Here is a 21,226-nt window from a genome sequence, read left to right as displayed (position 1 = left end):
TGGTCCTAAATGCACCATTATCCCCTCAGTTCCAGCGCAGCGCACGCTGCATGAGCGCAGTATCATATGGTCACTTTTACACATGGTTCTGAATCTGAATCTATAGGTTTAAAGAGTTTTTTTTATCATGTATTATTTTTATTATTAGTAGTAGTAGCAGTAGTAGTAGCATTAGTATTGACTTATGGCCAAAGCGACATAAAATGGAAAAGTATCAATTCAGAGTTAAAATGTATTAAAATCATATAAGGGGCTTTTAAGATTAAAACAATATTTGAAAGTCAAACATTTCTAACCAGACCTTAAAGGCCCAGAGAGGCCTGTTGTCAGAACCAACAGGCAGCAGCAGAGTCTGAGTGCTGGTTTTCTATTTCCAAATATAAAGAAAAGTTCCTCTATGAATATCTACAGGTGAGGAAGTGCCGCAAACCTGCGTCAATATCTGACACCTCAAAACGTGCGTTTTAATGGAAAGCACTCCAGTCGGGAGCCCAGGATGTCTACCGGGGCCAGAACGCAAGACTGGGCCTTCTTTAAAGCCGGGCGTACACTGTACGAGTTTTTCCCCTTTTCGGGCCGAAGGAGGTACAGGAGGCCCGTCCTGACTCTGCCAGTCAGAACCGTCAGCCCAGAAAAGGTCAAAAATCAAGCAGCGAAAATAGCGTCAGTTATCTCGATATCTCAAATATCTCGATTGGAAACATCGTCTCTCTTTTTCTCCCACGCAAAACCCAACATGTTTTAAATGATTCTTTAATCTACTGCTGGAGTCACGTGCGCTCTTTTGAAGCAGCCGGTATGGAAGAAAGAAAGAATTCTGAAGAAAATAAGAATATAAATTAATTCAACCGTTATTAACAAAACAAAAGAAATTAAATTCCTGCTTTATTAAACAATATTTTGTCAAACGTTATTTGTAACAGTGTAAAAGTAATCATCTTTTTTCATAATGAGACTGAAAACTCCTGTTTGAGCGGAAGGCCGCCTACATTTTTCATTAAAAGCTCAGAAATGTCTAATTATAGTCCGTCTTTCAGCCGCGATAATAAAATCAAAGCTGCTGACTCATAAATTCACAGAGTTTAGAAACAGCTCAGCAGTTCATTTAGAAGCTCCTTTACTGGAATGTCAACAGAAAACTAAAACCACCACCAGAGGAAGCGAAGCTTAATGAGGCTCAGCTTCACCGTCCTGCAGGTAAAGGCGGGTTCCTCTGATTGGACCGATGCCTCCACCTGGACTCCAGGTAACTTCTGTGTCCCAGGAGGACCTCAGTTGATGTTGCAGAGGTTCTGCAGAAAGCACAGCGACGTTCACGTATGAGAATCTGAGGAGTTATGATGAAAATCTCATGGTCAGGTTAATCATTTAATCCTTGAAGATGAGAGCATCGTTTCCTCAGAGCTCTGACTTGCAGCGTTGCTACAATGCTTTCTTACCCCATTCAGCAGAAAAACTTATTATTTATGAAACCAACAACTAATTTCTCAGTAAATTAATATCAATCCTGACTTAATCTTCCTCTCTGACGCTGCCTGAAACCAACTGTGAAAAGCCGTCGCCCGTCTCCCTCAGAGTCTCATTAGCATAATAAAAAAGACAAAAATATCATAAATTCACAGAAATAAGATTATGTAACAGAAAGCTCAACAGCAACATTTTTCTATTATATCCATTGAAGCAGAATCCTTATCAGCGTTGTAGATTACATTTTTATCCTGAAGCTCTCTGTTGTTCTGCTTCCTTTTCTGTCACTTCATCTTTCTTTGAGGTGCTTGAAAAGGAAAACAAAAAATCTGCAGAAAATATTGTTTTGTAAACAAGGATTTTATTATACAGTACATTTTTCCTCAAGTCATAAGAAAATAACACTAAATCAATCTAAATTTACACAGCACCAGATTTACAGATAAATAAAAACTTATTTAAACAACATTGACAGCTTTATATCATCACCAACGTTTTAAAAGTGAGTCAGACAGGAAGTTCATGGGTTTAGCTGAAAGTAACACTTGTGAGCTCAGCTCAGTTCAGCACATCGACGTGTTTCTCCTCTATAGCGATATCAGAGACACTGAGCTCCTGTTCCAACGCTGATCTGGCTTTTTATCCACGTCAAAGAGTTTTAACTTCTTTAGTCCTATTCAATTAAATTCAATTTTATTTATATAGTGCCAATTCATGAAACATGTCATCTCAAGGCACTTTACAAAGTCAAAATCAATCAAATTATACAGATTGGTGAAAAATGTCCTATATAAGGAAACCAGTTGATTGCTTCAAAGTCCCGACAAGCAGCATTCACTCCTGGAGAAGCGTAGAGCTACAGGGAGAGTCGTCTGCATTGCCCATGGCTTTGCAGCAATCCTTCATACTGTGCATGCATGAAGCGACAGTGGGAAGAAAAACCACCCATTAACGGGAAGGAAAAACCTCCGGCAGAACCGGGCTCAGTATGAACGGTCATCTGCCTCGACCGACTGGGGGTTACAGAAGACAGAACAGAGACACAACAAGACAGACAAAAAAGCACAGAAGCACACATTGATCCAGTAATCTGTTCTACATTTAGACGGATCTAAAATGAAACTGTGGGTTTTAAACCTGCCACTCCTGACGTTTTCATTAATTGTTCGCCTCAATTAGCCCAGCCGTCGCTCCTGATGACAGCGGTTATTTCCTCAGACCCAGACTCTGTTCTAAACCACTTTTTAAATAACAAAAGTCAAGTTTGAATCAGGGGAAACAAAGAGAGAGACCAAGCACTAGCATCAGTTTGTTGGCAGAAACCTTAAGAAGCCTTTAAATCTGACTGTAAGCACAGGGGTACCACAGGGGTGTGTGCTCAGCCCTGCTCCATACTCCCAATATATTTGAATTCAATTCAGTGCAGATGATTATTAACAAGGGCAGGTTTTACATCTTCAGAGGGACTGAGAGGGTTTAGATAAAACTTCTGCTAATTAACTAAATAGAATATAGAGGTTAACTAATGCAGGGTTCACATGTTAGTTTTAGTCTGACTGTTGCTCTGATCTTCCTCCTCCAATCCAACTTTATTTATAAAGCACTTTAAAATATCTCCAAGGACCAAAGTGCTGTGAAGTGAAACAACAAAACCAATTACACAGACTTAAAAAACAATACAAGCATAAAAGACTAAATTAATATCAGAACTATAAAATCTATAATAAAATGAAAATAAAAGTAATTTAAAATAATATATCACAGGCTAAAATCAACATCTCACACAGATTAGAAAGCCAAGGCAAATCTTGAAGACACCTAGATAATCAGGGTCGCTCTTAAAATAATTTTATGAGATATTCCCGCTGTGTGGTGGGTAAAGAGTCTCGTCTGCTCACTAGAACATCAGAACCTCAAATCGGAGATGTTCTACATGTTGGATGGTCTGGCCCAGTGTTGTATAGTAACAAAGTAAAAATACTTAACTACTGTACTTAAGTATATTTTGGAGTACTTTATACTTTTCTCGAGTATAACATTTTTTGATTACTTTTACTTCACTATATTTCTGAACTTAATTGCATACTTTAACTACAATACATTTCCAATGTTTGGTTTAGTTACTCGTTACAAAAAGAGAGAGAGAGACTCACCCATGCAAGTGTTTTGACCCCACGTACTGATTGACTGCGACAAAGTCGGGACTTGCCTGGTCTTGTTCATCACCACCAACAGGATAAGAAGCTGGTTCAGTGGTAAAGCAGGTTAAATTAACCTTGTGGTATAGGTAAAACATCTAATAGCAGAGAGTCCTAATTTTGTCAACTAAATGATAATCTGCAGGTGTATCTATTAGCAGGTTTACCACTTCCTGTAGTTTAACTAAGCCTGGTTTATCACTTAACCATGTTCTTAGTATACACCCCCTGGTCTAATTTTTGCCTGCACTTGGTTGTGTACAATTTTAAAGTGCACAGCACTGACTTTACTTGAACAAGGAAAACTGAAAGCTTACAAAAAGGTTGTATTTTCTGTCTAAACTTGGTCTAAATTTCTACTGCACTTGGCTGTTTATATTATTTTAAGTGAATTTGACTTTCATAGTTTACCAAAAATCGAAAAAATGTCATTCAAACTGCATTTGCTTTGTTTTACTTTTTACTTATACTTTTTATTACATTACTTGAGTACATCTATTTTTACAGTAATTTTCACACTTAAGTACAAGACATTTCAGATACTTTAAGACTTTTACTCAAGTAACATTTCAGTCAGTGACTTGGACTTTTACCAAAGTCATATTTTATAGAGGTACCTATACTTTTACTTGACTCCGAGATTTCAGTACTTTATACAACACTGGTCTGGCCCTGATATCCTAGCATGTGTGGTGTCCCCTGACCACCACCTCCAGAGGTTTGGTCAGATGTCTGACATCTGAATGTTTCTGAGTTAAACCTGTTCATGTGTGATGTTCTCTAAGTCTGACCGGACAACACACCGTAGCACCAAACCGGTTCTGTCTGTGACTTTTTATCATCATGTCGGGTCTCACAGGTTCTGAAAATCAGACGACAATTTTCAAATCTTGCCGTGTGAACCTGACATTATTAAACTCAAACAAGTCAAAGCAGCTCCCCACTGACTTCACATGGAAACCAGAGGAGCTCCAGGTTCTCACAGCAGGAGAGCAGGAGGTGGACAGTCTCTCTTCTGCAGCAGGTTCCTCTGGAGGACATCTGGAGGGCTCGCATGCTGCAGCAGAACCATGAGAGTAAATATGCTTCAAAACATCCTGGCATAACAGGGAAGGGTTCAAGGAACGTAAGTTGAGGTCATGAATATCTGATGGAGGTTGAATTTCAAAGCTCTGTAGCTTCCCAGAAGACTTTGTTCTAAACAGACGGGATGGTTTGTCTAAGTTAGTTCTGCAGGTTCTGCATGGATGTGGATCTGTTTCCCAAGGGCTCCATCTTCTAGTTTCTGAACCTGATCAGTTGGTGCAGCATACAAGACGTTCACAGCTGCAGATTTCCTGCGTTTGTATTTGGTGACGGCCCACCAGATGATCAGAACCAGGAGGACGGCACCAGCTGCACCACCGAAGAAGAGACCTGCAGTAAAACTGTCGAAGCACGCCGATTCAGAGAAGCAGAACTCTGGAGAGCAGAGAGGAGACGACAGAGTCACATAGTCAGCATCTGAGGAGGCCACGGGTTTGGGTTTAATGTGGAAATGGAAGAAAAGACGAGCCCAGATAATAAAAACCTGAATTAATTTAGTGTCTTTAACTTTTGTTCCTCTTTCTCTGTTCAGCAAACCTGACAAACACCAGTGAGCAGCAGGACGAGGCTTTGAAATCAGTATAAAGTGTTGATTATTCCTTATGATGTTCTTTAGGAAAATGCAGGAGTTTTTCAGCAGGTATCAAGAGGAAGATGAGAGACACCAGAACCAGAACAGGGCAGATGAGCTGAAGGCAGCTATCAAAGCTATCAGAACTCCTGCAGAACCAGGCTGATGGCCTCTATGCCCACAGGACTGATGCTTCATGTAAGACGCCCAAACAAGTAATGTTGCATAGAAATGTGCATCTTTTTCCTGATTTTTGTGTTTAAAACATCCTTTTTTTATTGGTCTAATGTGATTTTCTAAGTTTCTGAGACACTAAAATGTGGGTTTTCTTTACCTGTAAGCCATAATCATCACAATACCCAGAAATAAAAGCTTAAACCGTTTTCCTCTATAAAGCTCTATAAAATAACCGTTTAACTTTGTGAAGTGAAAATATTGCATTATTACCGTCAGTAACTATAATCTCTGAACAGAAAGAGAAGATTTCAGACAGGAAACGTTCATGGTTCAGTTTTCTCTTTGAACGAGTCGCATGTCGATGAACCTGAGAGTAAAAAGCTTCTGGATCTTACTGGCTGCTGGAGGACAGTCATGGAGCTCCAAGAAGCTGCAGTTCACTGCAACAGAACCAGAGAAACACGGCGATGAGCTGAAGAAACAACCAGGTGAGGCAATTAAAAACAGACTCTGCAGCAGAGCCGTCTGCTGAATGGACGCGCTCTCACCTCTGCAGTCGACCGTCTGCACAGCCTGAAGACAAACAGCAGAGAGTTAAAGATTAAACCCAGTGAATCATTTTAAATCTCAGCAGATTGATGCTAAAAACTCCTTTATTAGCATTTTATTTGTACTATATAAATCAGCCAGTTTTATTCATAGTGTCTCGTCGTCTCTCTTGGTTTCACCTTCAGACAGTCCAGCGTGTATCTCAGGTGATGTTGGCAGATCTTCAGCTCGATGTGCTCGTCTGTCAGAGTCTCTACGAGAGTTTGGTTGAATTCAGAATCCTGGGCGATCACAACCCTCTGGATAATAAAACATCAACACATAATCAGAGTATTTTCTGTTATTTAACCTTTATTTAAGCAGGAAATGTCTTGCTGAGATTATAAAATGTATTTTAAAAGAGCTTTCTGGCTAAAACAGGCAGCAGGGTTACATGTCGGTTACAAACATTCATCCACACAAACAGAATAAATAATTACAAACCAGTAAATGTATCAAACGTCAGAAGCAACAGATTTTACATTATATTTAAAAAGAATCAGTTAAAACAATGTTAATGTAACAGCATCTCTGTCATTTAAAACTCTTTTAAAAGGTTCCCAGGAGACCAGCTCCTCAGTTTTACGTCTTTTGAACCGTCTGAACCAGGGAGTCCCAAAGTGTGGTTACCTCTTAGTAAAGATTTAAAGCAAAAACTGTAAATTTAACCAATAAATTAAATGTATCGTAATGATCCGTATTAGACTTTAATACTGCTGTTACACACTTACTGTTTCTTTAAGTTAGATTGTTTTGGGTTTCCTGGGGGAGGAGTGGTGGTTCAGGGGACTGGAGGGGGGGGGTGAAAACTGTTCTGTTCTGTTTGTCCTAAAATAAAGTGTTAGCAGTAAAACCATCAGTCTGGTACGACGGAGTATTAGGGCCACACATAAAGGAATTTTTTTTTTTTGCCATGTCGACATTAAACTCGACATTTCGAGAATCTCAAATTCAGAACTGCAAACCCGGGTAAGCATCACTAGGGAAAGACGTTACGTTATTGGTAGGCCACCGCTTCCAGTGATGATTGTACAGTTGCAGCACGGCAAAGACTACCTTCACACTTAATTAAAACGCAGAGACTGCAGCTGTGGAGCGCGGTTGCTCTTTTCTCCAAACTTTGGAATGTCGAGATTAAAGTCGCCACGATATATCAACTTTATTCTCGAAATGGCGACTTTAAAGTCGACACGTCGAGATTAATCTCGTCATGGTAAAAATATTTTTTCTCTTCATGTGTGGCCCTAATACTCCGTCGTAGTCTGGTGCTTTGGTGTCACAACGGGACGTTACAGTATTCACATGAAAATATATTTATTTAGAAGAAATCTTCTACGCCTCATTTTAAGAGAAAATATCCACATTGAGCTGTAAATGTACACCTGACTTCTGGCCTTTACTTCAATCATTTTCACAAATATGCTGATTTAGCTGAAATCAGGGAAACTGACATACAGCTGAGACATCTAAGGTCAAAGTTAGTGATGGAGGAGGAGGAGAGAGAGAGAGAGAGAGAGAGAGAGAGAGAGAGAGAGAGAGAGAGAGAGAGAGAGAGAGAGAGAGAGAGAGAGAGAGAGAGAGAGAGAGAGAGAGAGAGAGAGAGAGAGAGAAAACAGAGGAAAGAACTGCAACGGATCTGGGAGAAGGAAATGAGCGAGAATCAGAAAATGTTTTTTTCTCTCTCCTGACTTTACGTTGTTTATGTCAACAGAGGAAACATTTAATTGAACTAGAAAAGGCTGTTCCTGCGAAACAGCAGTGAGAATGCTAATCTGCAGAATGATTGAGCAGAAGATGCAGAAAACATTGAAATCAGATTTGAAGAATTTGAAAAAATGTAAAAATTTGAAGGGATTTGAAGAATTTGAAAAAGTTTGAAGAATTGAAAGAAATAGAAGAATTTGAAGTTTGAAAAATTTGAAGAAATTTGAAGAATTTGAAAAATTTAAAGAATTTGAAACATTTGAAGATATTTGGAGAATTTGAAAAAGTTTGAAGGAATTTGAAAAATTTGAAGAATTTGAAGAAATTTGAAATATTTGAAAATTTTCAAAAAATTTGAAGGAATTTGAAAAATTTGAAGAATTTGACAAACTTGAAGAATTTAAAAATTTAGAAAAAATTTAGAGAATTTGAACAAATTTGAAGGAATTTGAAAAATTTGAAAAATTTTAAAAAATTGAAGAATTTGAAGATTAAGAACAACTAAAAAAATTCAGAAGAAATTTAGCAAGGCGCCTGCCTCGTGGTACCGTCAAAAATACTAACGGGGACTAACACTGCGAATTTCAGCTTCCTACGGTCTTCACAGCACCCACAGTGCTCTTCGAAAGGTGCCATGTTAAGTCAATTGACCTCCTAGAAGCCTCTGGCTAAAAGGGTTGTCATGGAGACTCCCTCACAGCTGTAGCCCTCTATTTGTCTGTAAAGGCAGAACAACCCCGGCCAAGCAGAAGTTGGTAGGACCTTTCTAAAGCTACTTCTGGTTAGCAACATGCTAACCGTTAGCCGCTAGCATGGTTGTGTTCAGTATCACCGGGTGATTGTACTCTGTCAGTTTGGTCCAAATCCTGTACTGGGAAGTGCCTTAAAAAGGGGTGCCAATACTTAATGTCACCAAACGTGACCAAAGTTCATGGGTCAGATTGGCCTCCTTTAGCAACTCAGCCTCACCACATCTGGGCCAAGAACTCAACATTTGACCAAAATGGTCAGTAGCGCCATTTCCCACATGTGGGGGGTGCTGTATTGGCCAATTGGGTCGTGTCTGGGCATCATGCCAGGTCCTGTTGGAAGCAAAGGCCCAATAGGAAAGCATGTGACATCCAAAATGGGATAGAAAAATGACACATGGCTGAAAGTCACTTGAAAATTTTAAAATGTTAAGAGGAAGTGACTGTGCGAATTTCAGGCTCCTACATTAATCACAGCCACTGCAGTGGATGTTGAAAGTTGCTATTCTATCCGAATGGAGCGTGTCCCTCTGGCCCTCAGAGTTCCGTCGTCATGGAAACTCACTGACACAGCTGCAGCGGCCAGTCTCCCGAAGTGCAGAGACTTTGTCAGACTCTGCCTCATTGAAATAGAATGGAGAACTTTGCCTCAAACAACGCTCCATATCTCCTGTTCTGTAAATGGTAAAGACATCATTTTTTCAGCGTTTAGTTCGTAACGGATAGGAGAACAAGAAAAACTATCGGTTTTTGCTAGAAATATTTTAATTTAGGCGTAAAAAATTATGATATAAAGAGGATTTTTATGAAATTTGAGAAATCCTCTACAAACGGTCCCGAACAAATCGCTGTAGCTGAAAAAGTATAAGAGATATCAAAATAATTCTTTCACTCTGAGTATCAGCAGGCTTTTGAGGACTATGGAGTTCATTTTTAGGTTTGTACAAAAATCGGTGTAGGCACAGCGACTATGTAAAAAGTGGATGATGTGGAAGAATGAAGCTCCAAAGCGTTTTAAGGATTTTGCACATTCGCTACTCCCGAACAAATTGTTCCTGCGGAAAAACCTTAACAGTTATCCACAAAATTCCTTTTTTATGAGTGCCAGAAGGGTCGGGACATTCATGTGTGAAAGTCTCATGCCTGTACATAAAACGGTTTAGGAGTAGTGACGATGTAGAAAAGTGCCTCATTTGGGGAGATTGAAGTCTGATCCTGTTTTAGCATTTTCCCAAAACGCTACTCCCGAACAAATTGTTCCTGCGGCAAAACCGTAACATTTATCGACAAAATTTCTCTTTTGTGAGCGCCAGAAGGGTCTGGACATGAATGTGTGAAAGTCTCGTGCCTGTACATGAAACGGTTTAGGAGTAGTGACGATGTAAATACATGTGATGTTTTGGATTTCCAGGTGTCATTTTTGAAAACCGCTCCATAGGAAATGAATGGGGAAGGTTTCGGGTTAGTGTCGCTCTGAGGTGATTTGCAAAAAATCTATAAATCCCACACCAATGATGGTTACATTTTCCGAATCCAGACAAAAATTCCTACGTTTTGATGTATAATTTATGTGGATAGGTTGAAGATTGAGCGAGTGAGAAGAAGTTGTTCGGAGAAGAAGAATTTGTTGAATTTCTAGAGTGCGCACTCTAAACGAGGCTCCTTGACGACCATAGCAACGCATGTTATTTGCTGAATTTCTTGAAAAGCCAAAATTATTTTAAAGACGTACTATACGAAAATGGTGAAAGATATGAAAAAGCTGAAACATACCATAATAGCCAAAAGATATCACTACATTTTAAAAGTTGAATGACGTTTCTAGCTGAAAGTAGGCTGAAGCAGTAAGATGACAAAAAGCTGAAATATTTGAAGAATTTGAAGGATTTTCCATTCATTTTCAATGAGAGCAAAAAACGCACAAAAAGTTAAATATTTTAAATATTATAAAAGTTATAATTACAAAAAGACATAGCAGTAATGTCGTAAACGAGCTGAACGTTTTGATACAAAAATTGTTTAAATCGGTTGAAGTATGCAGGAGTAGTTAGATGCCGAAAAACGTACGGAATAATAATCAAGACCTGAAGGAACTTAATAAGTGAGAATGCTGTATAGCATTCTCACTTGATAATAATAAAAATAAAGAAAAACAGGAAAACAATAAGTGAGAATGCTGTATAGCATTCTCACTTGATAAAGAAAAACAGGAAAACAATAAGTGAGAATGCTGTATAGCATTCTCACTTGATAACTAGAAAAGGCTGTTCCTGCGAAACAGCAGTGAGAATGCTAATCTGCAGAATGATTGAGCAGAAGACGCAGAAAACGCTGAAATCAGATTTGAAGAATTTGAAAAAAAAAGTAAAAATTTGAAGGGATTTGAAGAATTTGAAAAAGTTTGAAGAATTGAAAGAAATAGAAGAATTTGAAGAGTTTGAAAAATTTGAAGAAATTTGAAGAATTTGAAACAATTGAAGAAATTTGGAGAATTTGAAAAAGTTTGAAGGAATTTGAAAAATTTGAAGAATTTGAAGAAATTTGAAATATTTGAAAATTTTCAAAAAATTTGAAGGAATTTGAAAAATTTGAAGAATTTGACAAACTTGAAGAATTTAAAAATTTTGAAGAAATTTGGAGAATTTGAACAAATTTGAAGGAATTTGAAAAATTTGAAAAATTTAAAAAAATTTAAGAATTTGAAGATTAAGAACAACTAAAAAAATTCTGAAGAAATTTAGCAAGGCGCCTGCCTCGTGGTACCGTCAAAAATACTAACGGGGAGTAACACTGCGAATTTCAACTTCCTACGGTCTTCACAGCACCCACAGTGCCCTTCGAAACGTGCCATGTTAAGTCAATGGACCTCCTAGAAGCCTCTGGCTAAAAGGGTTGTCATGGAGAGTCCTCACAGCTGTAGCCCTCTATTTGTCTGTAAAGGCAGAACAACCCCAGCTAAGAAGAAGTTGGTAGGACCTTTCTAAAGCTACTTCTGGTTAGCAACATGCTAACCGTTAGCCGCTAGCATGGTTGTGTTCAGTATCACCGGGTGATTGTACTCTGTCAGTTTGGTCCAAATCCTGTACTGGGAAGTGCCTTAAAAAGGGGTGCCAATACTTAATGTCACCAAACGTGACCAAAGTTCATGGGTCAGATTGGCCTCCTTTAGCAACTCAGCCTCACCACATCTGGGCCAAGAACTCAACATTTGACCAAAATGGTCAGTAGCGCCATTTCCCACATGTGGGGGGTGCTGTATTGGCCAATTGGGTCGTGTCTGGGCATCATGCCAGGTCCTGTTGGAAGCAAAGGCCCAATAGGAAAGCATGTGACATCCAAAATGGGATAGAAAAATGACACATGGCTGAAAGTCACTTGAAAATTTTAAAATGTTAAGAGGAAGTGACTGTGCGAATTTCAGGCTCCTACATTAATCACAGCCACTGCAGTGGATGTTGAAAGTTGCTATTCTATCCGAATGGAGCGTCTCCCTCTGGCCCTCAGAGTTCCGTCGTCATGGAAACTCACTGACACAGCTGCAGCGGGCCGTCTACCGAAGTGCAGAGACTTTCTGTCAGAGGCTGCCTATTGGGTTATAATGGAGAACTTTGCCTCAAACAACGCTCCATATCTCCTGTTCCGTAAATGGTAGAGACGTAATTTTTTCAGCGTTTAATTCTTAACGGATAGGGGAAGAAGACATGCTATCGGTTTTTGCTGGAAAAAGTTTAATAAAGGCATAAAAAATTATGATATAAAGGCAATGTTTAGCGAATTTCAGAAATCCTCTAAAAAGGTTCCCGAACAAATCGCTCTAGCTGAAAAAGTATAAGAGATATCAAAATAATTATTTCACTCTGAGTATCAGCAGGCTTTTGAGGACTATGGAGTTCATTTTTAGGTTTGTACAAAAATCGGTGTAGGCACAGCGACGATGTAAAAAGTGGATGATGTGGAAGAATGAAGCTCCAAAGCGTTTTAAGGATTTTGCACATTTGCTACTCCCGAACAAATTGTTCCTGCGGAAAAACCGTAACAGTTATCCACAAAATTCCTTTTTTATGAGTGCCAGAAGGGTTGGGACATTCATGTGTGAAAGTCTCATGCCTGTACATAAAACGGTTTAGGAGTAGCGACGATGTAGAAAAGTGCCTCATTTGGGGAGATTGAAGTCTGATCCTGTTTTAGCATTTTCCCAAAACGCTACTCCCGAACAAATTGTTCCTGCGGCAAAACCGTAACATTTATCGACAAAATTTCTCTTTTGTGAGCGCCAGAAGGGTCGGGACATGAATGTGTGAAAGTCTCATGCCTCTACATGAAACGGTTTAGGAGTAGCGACGATGCGAAAACATGTGATGTTTTGGATTTCCAGGTGTCATTTTTGAAAACCGCTCCATAGGAAATGAATGGGGAAGGTTTCGGGTTAGTGTCGCTCTGAGGTGATTTGCGAAAAATCTATAAATCCTACACCAATGATGGTTACATTTTCCGAATCCAGACAAAAATTCCTACGTTTTGATGTATAATTTATGTGGATAGGGTGAAATTTGAGCGAGTGAGAAGAAGTTGTTCGGAGAAGAAGAATTTGTTGAATTTCTAGAGTGCGCACTCTAAACGACGCTCCTTGACGACCATAGCAACGCATGTTATTTGCTGAATTTCTTGAAAAACCAAAATTATTTTAAAGACGTACTATACGAAAATGGTGAAAGATATGAAAAAGCTGAAACATACCATAATAGCCAAAAGATATCACTACGTTTTAAAAGTTGAATGGCGTTTATAGGTGAAAGTAGGCTGAAGCAGTAAGATGACAAAAAGCTGAAATATTTGTAGAATTTGAAGGATTCTCCATTCAATTTCAATGAGAGCAAAAAACGCACAAAAGTTAAATATTTTAAATATTATAAAAGTTATAATTACAAAAAGACATAGCAGTAATGTCGTGAACGAGCTGAACATTTTGATATGAAAATTGTTTAAATCGGTTGAAGTATGCAGGAGTAGTTAGATGCCGAAAAACGTACGGAATAATAATCAAGACCTGAAGGAACTTAATCAGTGAGAATGCTTTATAGCATTCTCACTGATAAAGAAAAACAGGAAAACAATAAGTGAGAATGCTGTATAGCATTCTCACTTGATAAAGAAAAACAGGAAAACAATAAGTGAGAATGCTGTATAGCATTCTCACTTGATAATAAAAATAAAGAAAAACAGGAAAACAATAAGTGAGAATGCTGTATAGCATTCTCACTTGACTAGAAAAGGCTGTTCCTGCGAAACAGCAGTGAGAATGCTAATCTGCAGAATGATTTAGCAGAATATGCAGAAAACATTGAAATCAGATTTGAAGAATTTGAAAAAATGTAAAAATTTGAAGGGATTTGAAGAATTTGAAAAAGTTTGAAGAATTGAAAGAAATAGAAGAATTTGAAGGAATTTGAAGTTTGAAAAATTTGAAGAAATTTAAAGAATTTGAAGAATTTGAAACATTTGAAGAAATTTGGAGAATTTGAAAAAGTTTGAAGGAATTTGAAAAATTTGAAGAATTTGAAGAAATTTGAAATATTTGAAAATTTTCAAAAAATTTGAAGGAATTTGAAAAATTTGAAGAATTTGACAAACTTGAAGAATTTAAACATTTTGAAGAAATTTGGAGAATTTGAACAAATTTGAAGGAATTTGAAAAATTTTAAAAATTTAAAAAAATTTAAGAATTTGAAGATTAAGAACAACTAAAAAAATTCTGAAGAAATTTAGCAAGGCGCCTGCCTCGTGGTACCGTCAAAAATACTAACGGGGAGTAACACTGCGAATTTCAACTTCCTACGGTCTTCACAGCACCCACAGTGCCCTTCGAAAGGTGCCATGTTAAGTCAATGGACCTCCTAGAAGCCTCTGGCTAAAAGGGTTGTCATGGAGGCTCCCTCACAGCTGTAGCCCTCTATTTGTCTTTAAAGGCAGAACAACCCCGGCTAAGCAGCAGTTGGTAGGACCTTTCTAAAGCTACTTCTGGTTAGCAACATGCTAACCGTTAGCCGCTAGCATGGTTGTGTTCAGTATCACCGGGTGATTGTACTCTGTCAGTTTGGTCCAAATCCTGTGGTGGGAAGTGCCTCAAAAAGGGGTGCCAATACTTAATGTCACCAAACGTCACCAAAGTTCATGGGTCAGATTGGCCTCCTTTAGCAACTCAGCCTCACCACATCTGGGCCAAGAACTCAACATTTGACCAAAATGGTCAGTAGCGCCATTTCCCACATGTGGGGGGTGCTGTATTGGCCAATTGGGTCGTGTCTGGGCATCATGCCAGGTCCTGTTGGAAGCAAAGGCCCAATAGGAAAGCATGTGACATCCAAAATGGGATAGAAAAATGACACATGGCTGAAAGTCACTTGAAAATTTTAAAATGTTAAGAGGAAGTGACTGTGCGAATTTCAGGCTCCTACATTAATCACAGCCACTGCAGTGGATGTTGAAAGTTGCTATTCTATCCGAATGGAGCGTGTCCCTCTGGCCCCCAGAGTTCCGTCGTCATGGAAACTCACTGACACAGCTGCAGCGGCCAGTCTCCCGAAGTGCAGAGACTTTGTCAGACTCTGCCTCATTGAAATAGAATGGAGAACTTTGCCTCAAACAACGTTCCATATCTCCTGTTCTGTAAATGGTAGAGACATAATTTTTTCAGCGTTTAGTTCGTAACGGATAGGAGAACAAGAAAAACTATCGGTTTTTGCTAGAAATATTTTAATTTAGGCGTAAAAAATTATGATATAAAGAGGATTTTTATGAAATTTGAGAAATCCTCTACAAACGGTCCCGAACAAATCGCTGTAGCTGAAAAAGTATAAGAGATATCAAAATAATTCTTTCACTCTGAGTATCAGCAGGCTTTTGAGGACTATGGAGTTCATTTTTAGGTTTGTACAAAAATCGGTGTAGGCACAGCGACGATGTAAAAAGTGGATGATGTGGAAGAATGAAGCTCCAAAGCGTTTTAAGGATTTTGCACATTCGCTACTCCCGAACAAATTGTTCCTGCAGAAAAACCGTAACAGTTATCCACAAAATTCCTTTTTTGTGAGTGCCAGAAGGGTTGGGACATTCATGTGTGAAAGTCTCATACCTGTACATAAAACGGTTTAGGAGTAGCGACGATGTAGAAAAGTGCCTCATTTGGGGAGATTGAAGTCTGATCCTGTTTTAGCATTTTCCCAAAACGCTACTCCCGAACAAATTGTTCCTGCGGCAAAACCGTAACATTTATCGACAAAATTTCTCTTTTGTGAGCGCCAGAAGGGTCTGGACATGAATGTGTGAAAGTCTCGTGCCTGTACATGAAACGGTTTAGGAGTAGTGACGATGTAAATACATGTGATGTTTTGGATTTCCAGGTGTCATTTTTGAAAACCGCTCCATAGGAAATGAATGGGGAAGGTTTTGGGTTAGTGTTGCTCTGAGGTGATTTGCGAAAAATCTATAAATGCGACACCAATGAGGGTTACATTTCCTGAATCCAGACAAAAATTCCTACGTTTTGATGTATAATTTATGTGGATAGGTTGAAAATTGAGCGAGTGAGAAGAAGTTGTTCGGAGAAGAAGAATTTGTTGAATTTCTAGAGTGCGCACTCTAAACGAGGCTCCTTGACGACCATAGCAACGCATGTTATTTGCTGAATTTCTTGAAAAACCAAAATTATTTTAAAGACGTACTATACGAAAATGGTGAAAGATATGAAAAAGCTGAAACATACCATAATAGCCAAAAGATATCACTACATTTCAAAAGTTGAATGACGTTTCTAGCTGAAAGTAGGCTGAAGCAGTAAGATGTCAAAAAGCTGAAATATTTGAAGAATTTGAAGGATTCTCCATTCAATTTCAATGAGAGCAAAAAACGCACAAAAAGTTAAATATTTTAAATATTATAAAAGTTATAATTACAAAAAGACATAGCAGTAATGTCGTGAACGAGCTGAACGTTTTGATACAAAAATTGTTTAAATCGGTTGAAGTATGCAGGAGTAGTTAGATGCCGAAAAACGTACGGAATAATAATCAAGACCTGAAGGAACTTAATAAGTGAGAATGCTGTAAAGCATTCTCACTTGATTAATATTAAATTGGGTGACTGTCTCTCTGTTGATCGCCTACAAACTGCTGCTCATGGTGCCGTGACTCTGAACCTCCACCAGCACTGATGCACTTGACACGTTCACACGCTGCCTCCGCTGCTGCTGGGGTGGGGGGGGGGGGGTCAGTGGTGATAGACGCGATTTCTTGACTGCGCTCACGCACAGAGCTGTAATACTTTTCATTGGGATTCAGACAGCTGCAGTTCATTTTAAAGAGGCGGTAACCACATTTTCAGACAGTAACAGGGAAAACAGAGGTGGGGCTGCTGGGAGATGAGGTGAGTTGCTGTGGGCGTGTCTATCTGCTGAAGGTAGCCGGAGCATCAACCCGGTTGGGACACGGAAGCTAAAAATGTTTAGGAACCGCTGGTCTAAACAGAACCGACCGTCCCTGATGAACCACACAGACGACCACTTACGTCATGGTCCTCCCAGAACGCGTTGCAGCCAGCGGAGCGGGTCCACTGGGCCGGCCGGTACCTGAAGGTGCAGCTAGGAAGTCTGATGACGCTGCAGTTCAGAGATGAGAGCTCTGCTGCAGGAAACATCAGAAACACCAAGCCTGAAACACATGAAAACAGTTTAGGCAGCATTAGCCAGCTGGTCATAATGTTCTGCTTCATATGCATCAAAGTATTCACGCCCTCCAGAAACCTGCTGGCTTTGCCATCCATGACAGCAACAAGTGGCAACAGCAGCCAGGTCGGGCTTTGTCTAGGCCACTCCAAAAGGTCAAAGGGGAACTCTCTGCTGTGGTTTGGGTCACTGCCCCAGAACCCTTGTGCAATGCAGAAGATGATCCTCCAGGGTTCTGGAGGTCCATCAGGATGTTTTTGATAAATGTGAGGCGGGTCTTTGTGTTTCTGTGGGTCAGCGGTGGTTCTGGTGCCTCGTTTCTCTTTCCTACTGTTGAATCTGAACTCGTTCACTGAGGTCCTCAGAGCTTCAGACATTGGTTCTGGATCCTCTGTCCTCCTGGTCCGGTCACTGATGTTCTCTAGGAGCGACTGCCAGACCAACCATGTTCCATGTTTTCTCCACTCTGGTTCTCCTCGGCTTCTTAAGCCTTTCTACATCAGTGGATGTCAGTGATTTTGTTTCTCTTCTGTCCGTAAACGTCTTTAGATCAGGACACGGTGTGTTACACGTCCAGCTGCCTTCATGTTGTCTCACAGGTTCTGTTTGAGGGATTTATTTCTAATCTAGAAGGCGGTGATGGGGCCTGGGTGTGGCTGGAGACATTTAAGAAATGTGGCTAAACACAAATTTAACAAATAAGTTATTATAATTCATCTAGAGAGAGGATTGCCTGGAAACTTTTTTTCATTTTAGGAATGAAATTATGTTGTGAAAATAGATTTTTGTGTAAACTCTGGTTTATCTTTCCGTTATGTCAAAATTAGCCTAATGGTCTACAGCAGGAGAATCAAAGTCATTTCTATATTGGGACTTTGGCATCATTTAGACATTAAAAGGACCGGTTGGTCGTGTCTGTCGGATACTTTTGATTTCATAATTTCATTCCAGTTCACATAGAAATGTACAAAATGCACAGTAACATTAAAGTAGCACCTTAGGCCCAATTTATACAGTTTATCTGCAAAAAAGTTAATGTTGGGGTGAGTTACACTTTAAACTCATAATTCTGCATCACTTTTTCTCTTTTTGGACATTTCTGGGTTGTTTTAATGTGCTGTGACAGAATGCTGTTACTACACAGTGAAAATAATCAACATTCACTACAGGAGGAACAGTTTTAGCCAGTTTATATAATTTAAAAGAACATGTGCCTCCACTTTATGACACAATAAGCCTTTTAAGGGTCTTCAGGGCCGAATAAATTGCCTTGATGAGCCAGATTCAGCCCGTGGGCCTTGGGTTCGACACATGGTCTAAAACACCCTAGTGTGACAATAAATGGCTATAACAGAAATCTATAAAGGCTTTGATCACACACACCTGTTGCCTACTTTTGGTTTTAGTGGCTGATCTTGATAGAATCGATGAGCTCAATTGAAACTGCATCAGATTCTCAGTTTCTGTCTTTAAATATCTGGTAAACCCACAACAAGGGAAACAACAACCCCCGATTACAAAGTCTGCCTCCACCACAGATTACATAATGCAGTATAAAATATGTCAATATGGCGTTTGAGACCTCATGTAAACAGACCGGAAACTTGGTTGTTGTTGTTGTTTTGGGAAATATCCAGTTTTTATCCAGTTGGTGAGTTCGGACCAGACTCTCAGCCTGATGAAGTAAAGCCTCTGTCGGTGTTCTGTGGCGGTCGGTAAACGATCCGCCGCTTTTCTATCAGAACATCACCGGGACCGACGCGCTGGGTGATGAGCAGCAGGTAACCGCCGCGTTACGCAGCGCAACCACTGAGCTATATAATACACTGGAGTGCTGATTTTGCCGAAAAACTGAAGTAACTGGCCGCCATCTTGCTCCTCCCTACTCTCACAGAATCCCATAGGATTTGGTTGCAACAACAAGCAGTTTTCTGGCTGAGTGAAAACGTTTCACAGGTAATTCTACAGTCAGTGGATGTACTAACACTATCAACTACTAGGAAATTAGGTGCTGAAATATTTTACATGTTATTCATATTGAATATATATATATATATATATATATATATATATATGTCTATATAAGTATGTGTTTATGTATATATGTATATATATGTATACACATATGTAAATATATGTTTTTGTATATTGTTATTTATATATTTAAAAATGTTAAATACATATATTTAAATGAATAAAATGCAAAATATTTCAGCACATGACTTTCTCATTACGTGATAGTTTTAGAACATAACATAAAAGTATATGGCATTTGACATTTTAAAAGTTTTAAGCCCCCCCTGAACATGAGAAAATCCTCGTTATTCGATGCTGTAGCGCACATATTCCCTAGTTACTGAGGGGAAATAGGGAGTACCAATATGGCGGCTGGTGGCTTCACAGCGACTCGTTCAAACAGACGGTGATTAGCACTCCAGTGTATAATATAGCTCAGTGAGCGCAACACGGCCCTAAACACACTAACTCAGTTTGTCATTAACAGGTTCCGGTTCGCCTGCAGTTTAATCCGAAAGGGAACCGAACCGCCTACAAAGTTACAAGTTAACAAACACGTTGATGGATTCTGGTCCAAATCAAACGGACCACAGAACAGGTGTGAAAATGAAAGAGAACCCGACCAGAACCACACAGCGAGGAGAAAGTTATAGAGAACAGTTTACTAGATTAAACTCACCTGTCCGAACCAACAACCAGCAGGTGCCTGCCAGGTCCATGCTGAGGTTCCGATCTCTGAGCCCGTCCGCACAGTTTGGGTTTAACCTGCCTGGGAAGGATCGGAGAGTCTCTGAGACGCAAACTGCGGATGCAGCGCTGCGCAGAACCCTCCACCCCCCCCACCCCCACCTGCTTCCTCCCCAGCAGGGAGGAGCACAGAAAGTCCCCCTGGTCCACTGTTACTGTCGCAGGTTCCAGGCTGAACCGTAAACTTCTTTTACTGTGGTGTGTGGTGAGCTGCTGGTATTGGGGGTATTTCCACTGAAAACCCCACGATGAAGATTTTATCATTTCTCATCAATTAAGAAGGCTAAATTTGAAAAGTATTTATGTAAAAGCATCAAAAGTCTAAACAATCAGAGGAAATGCGGGACAGCAGGGAGATCTGCTCCTGGTGCTGCTGTGTGTTCTGGTGAAGCGCCCAGTTTCTGGGTCAAACCTGACTGATAAATGCTCCATGTTCCTGATTATTCTAATGGTAAAAATTTTTTATAAATGATGAACCTTCTTCCCCTGTGTGTCCCTGGTGCATTAAAAAAATCAGACTGCCTCCTTTTAATCCAAACCTCAGGACAAAAACTGCCTGAGGTTTAGAAATCTGCTCGTGTCATTCGGCTCCTAGAAAGGAGACAAAGCTTAGATTGGAATAATTTAAAATTAAGTATTTTTACAAAACTAAACTATTCCTGCAGGATAATTGTAAAAACGAACCAAAAGTAAGTCAAATCTTAAAATTTGTGTATTTATCCTTGATTTGAGCAGATAAATAAGATGATCTACTAATAGAGTATTTTTACCCCTAAAATTAGATACTGTGATATCCTGCACTTGAAATAAGATGATGGAAATTAGTTGTTCCTGTTTTAGGTGCACAAATCTTACTCCACTGGCAGATTATCTTATTAACCTGCTCAAATCAAAGACAATTATACTGTTTCAGGAAGCAGTTTATTACTGCTTTAAATTCTTATCACTATAATAGTAAATCCTGCATCCTGAAAATAAATTGCTGACAGTGTAAAAAACAATGTTTATCTGAATAAAACCAGAGTGTATAATAAAGTGAAGAGTCAGATCTGTACAGGACACGTGAAAATGAGCCGTTGTCTTTAAACTGAAGGCCTTTTCCCACCAGGTTAGTATTTCCAGCTGAATTTGTCTCACTTCTTGTTTTCAGGAGGGGATTCTGTTTGAGGTTCACACTCTTCTCCACAGTCTCTGTTCAGAGTTA

The 21,226-nt window shown here is 39.4% G+C and overlaps 1 protein-coding gene across 1 annotated transcript in view; it reads right to left on the bottom strand.

Moving 5' to 3' along the window:
• Positions 1–4,756: 4,756 nt before the first annotated feature.
• LOC118556172 overlaps positions 4,757–21,226 on the bottom strand; it is a 34,260-nt gene continuing 17,790 nt past the window's right edge. The window contains exons 5-9 of the mRNA XM_036131969.1: positions 17,103–17,245; positions 6,228–6,347; positions 6,048–6,072; positions 5,895–5,939; positions 4,757–5,126 (exon numbers count right to left, since the gene is read on the bottom strand). Coding sequence (XP_035987862.1) covers positions 4,885–5,126; positions 5,895–5,939; positions 6,048–6,072; positions 6,228–6,347; positions 17,103–17,245 — 575 coding nt within the window. The 3' untranslated portion in view covers positions 4,757–4,884. The remainder of the gene's footprint in view (positions 5,127–5,894; positions 5,940–6,047; positions 6,073–6,227; positions 6,348–17,102; positions 17,246–21,226) is intronic.

This window comes from Fundulus heteroclitus, unplaced genomic scaffold, assembly GCF_011125445.2.
Source record: "Fundulus heteroclitus isolate FHET01 unplaced genomic scaffold, MU-UCD_Fhet_4.1 scaffold_46, whole genome shotgun sequence".
Classification (NCBI taxonomy): Eukaryota; Metazoa; Chordata; class Actinopteri; order Cyprinodontiformes; family Fundulidae; genus Fundulus; species Fundulus heteroclitus.
Note: the sequence above shows the minus strand (reverse complement) of the source record. Positions and strands in the feature narration are given on the sequence as shown.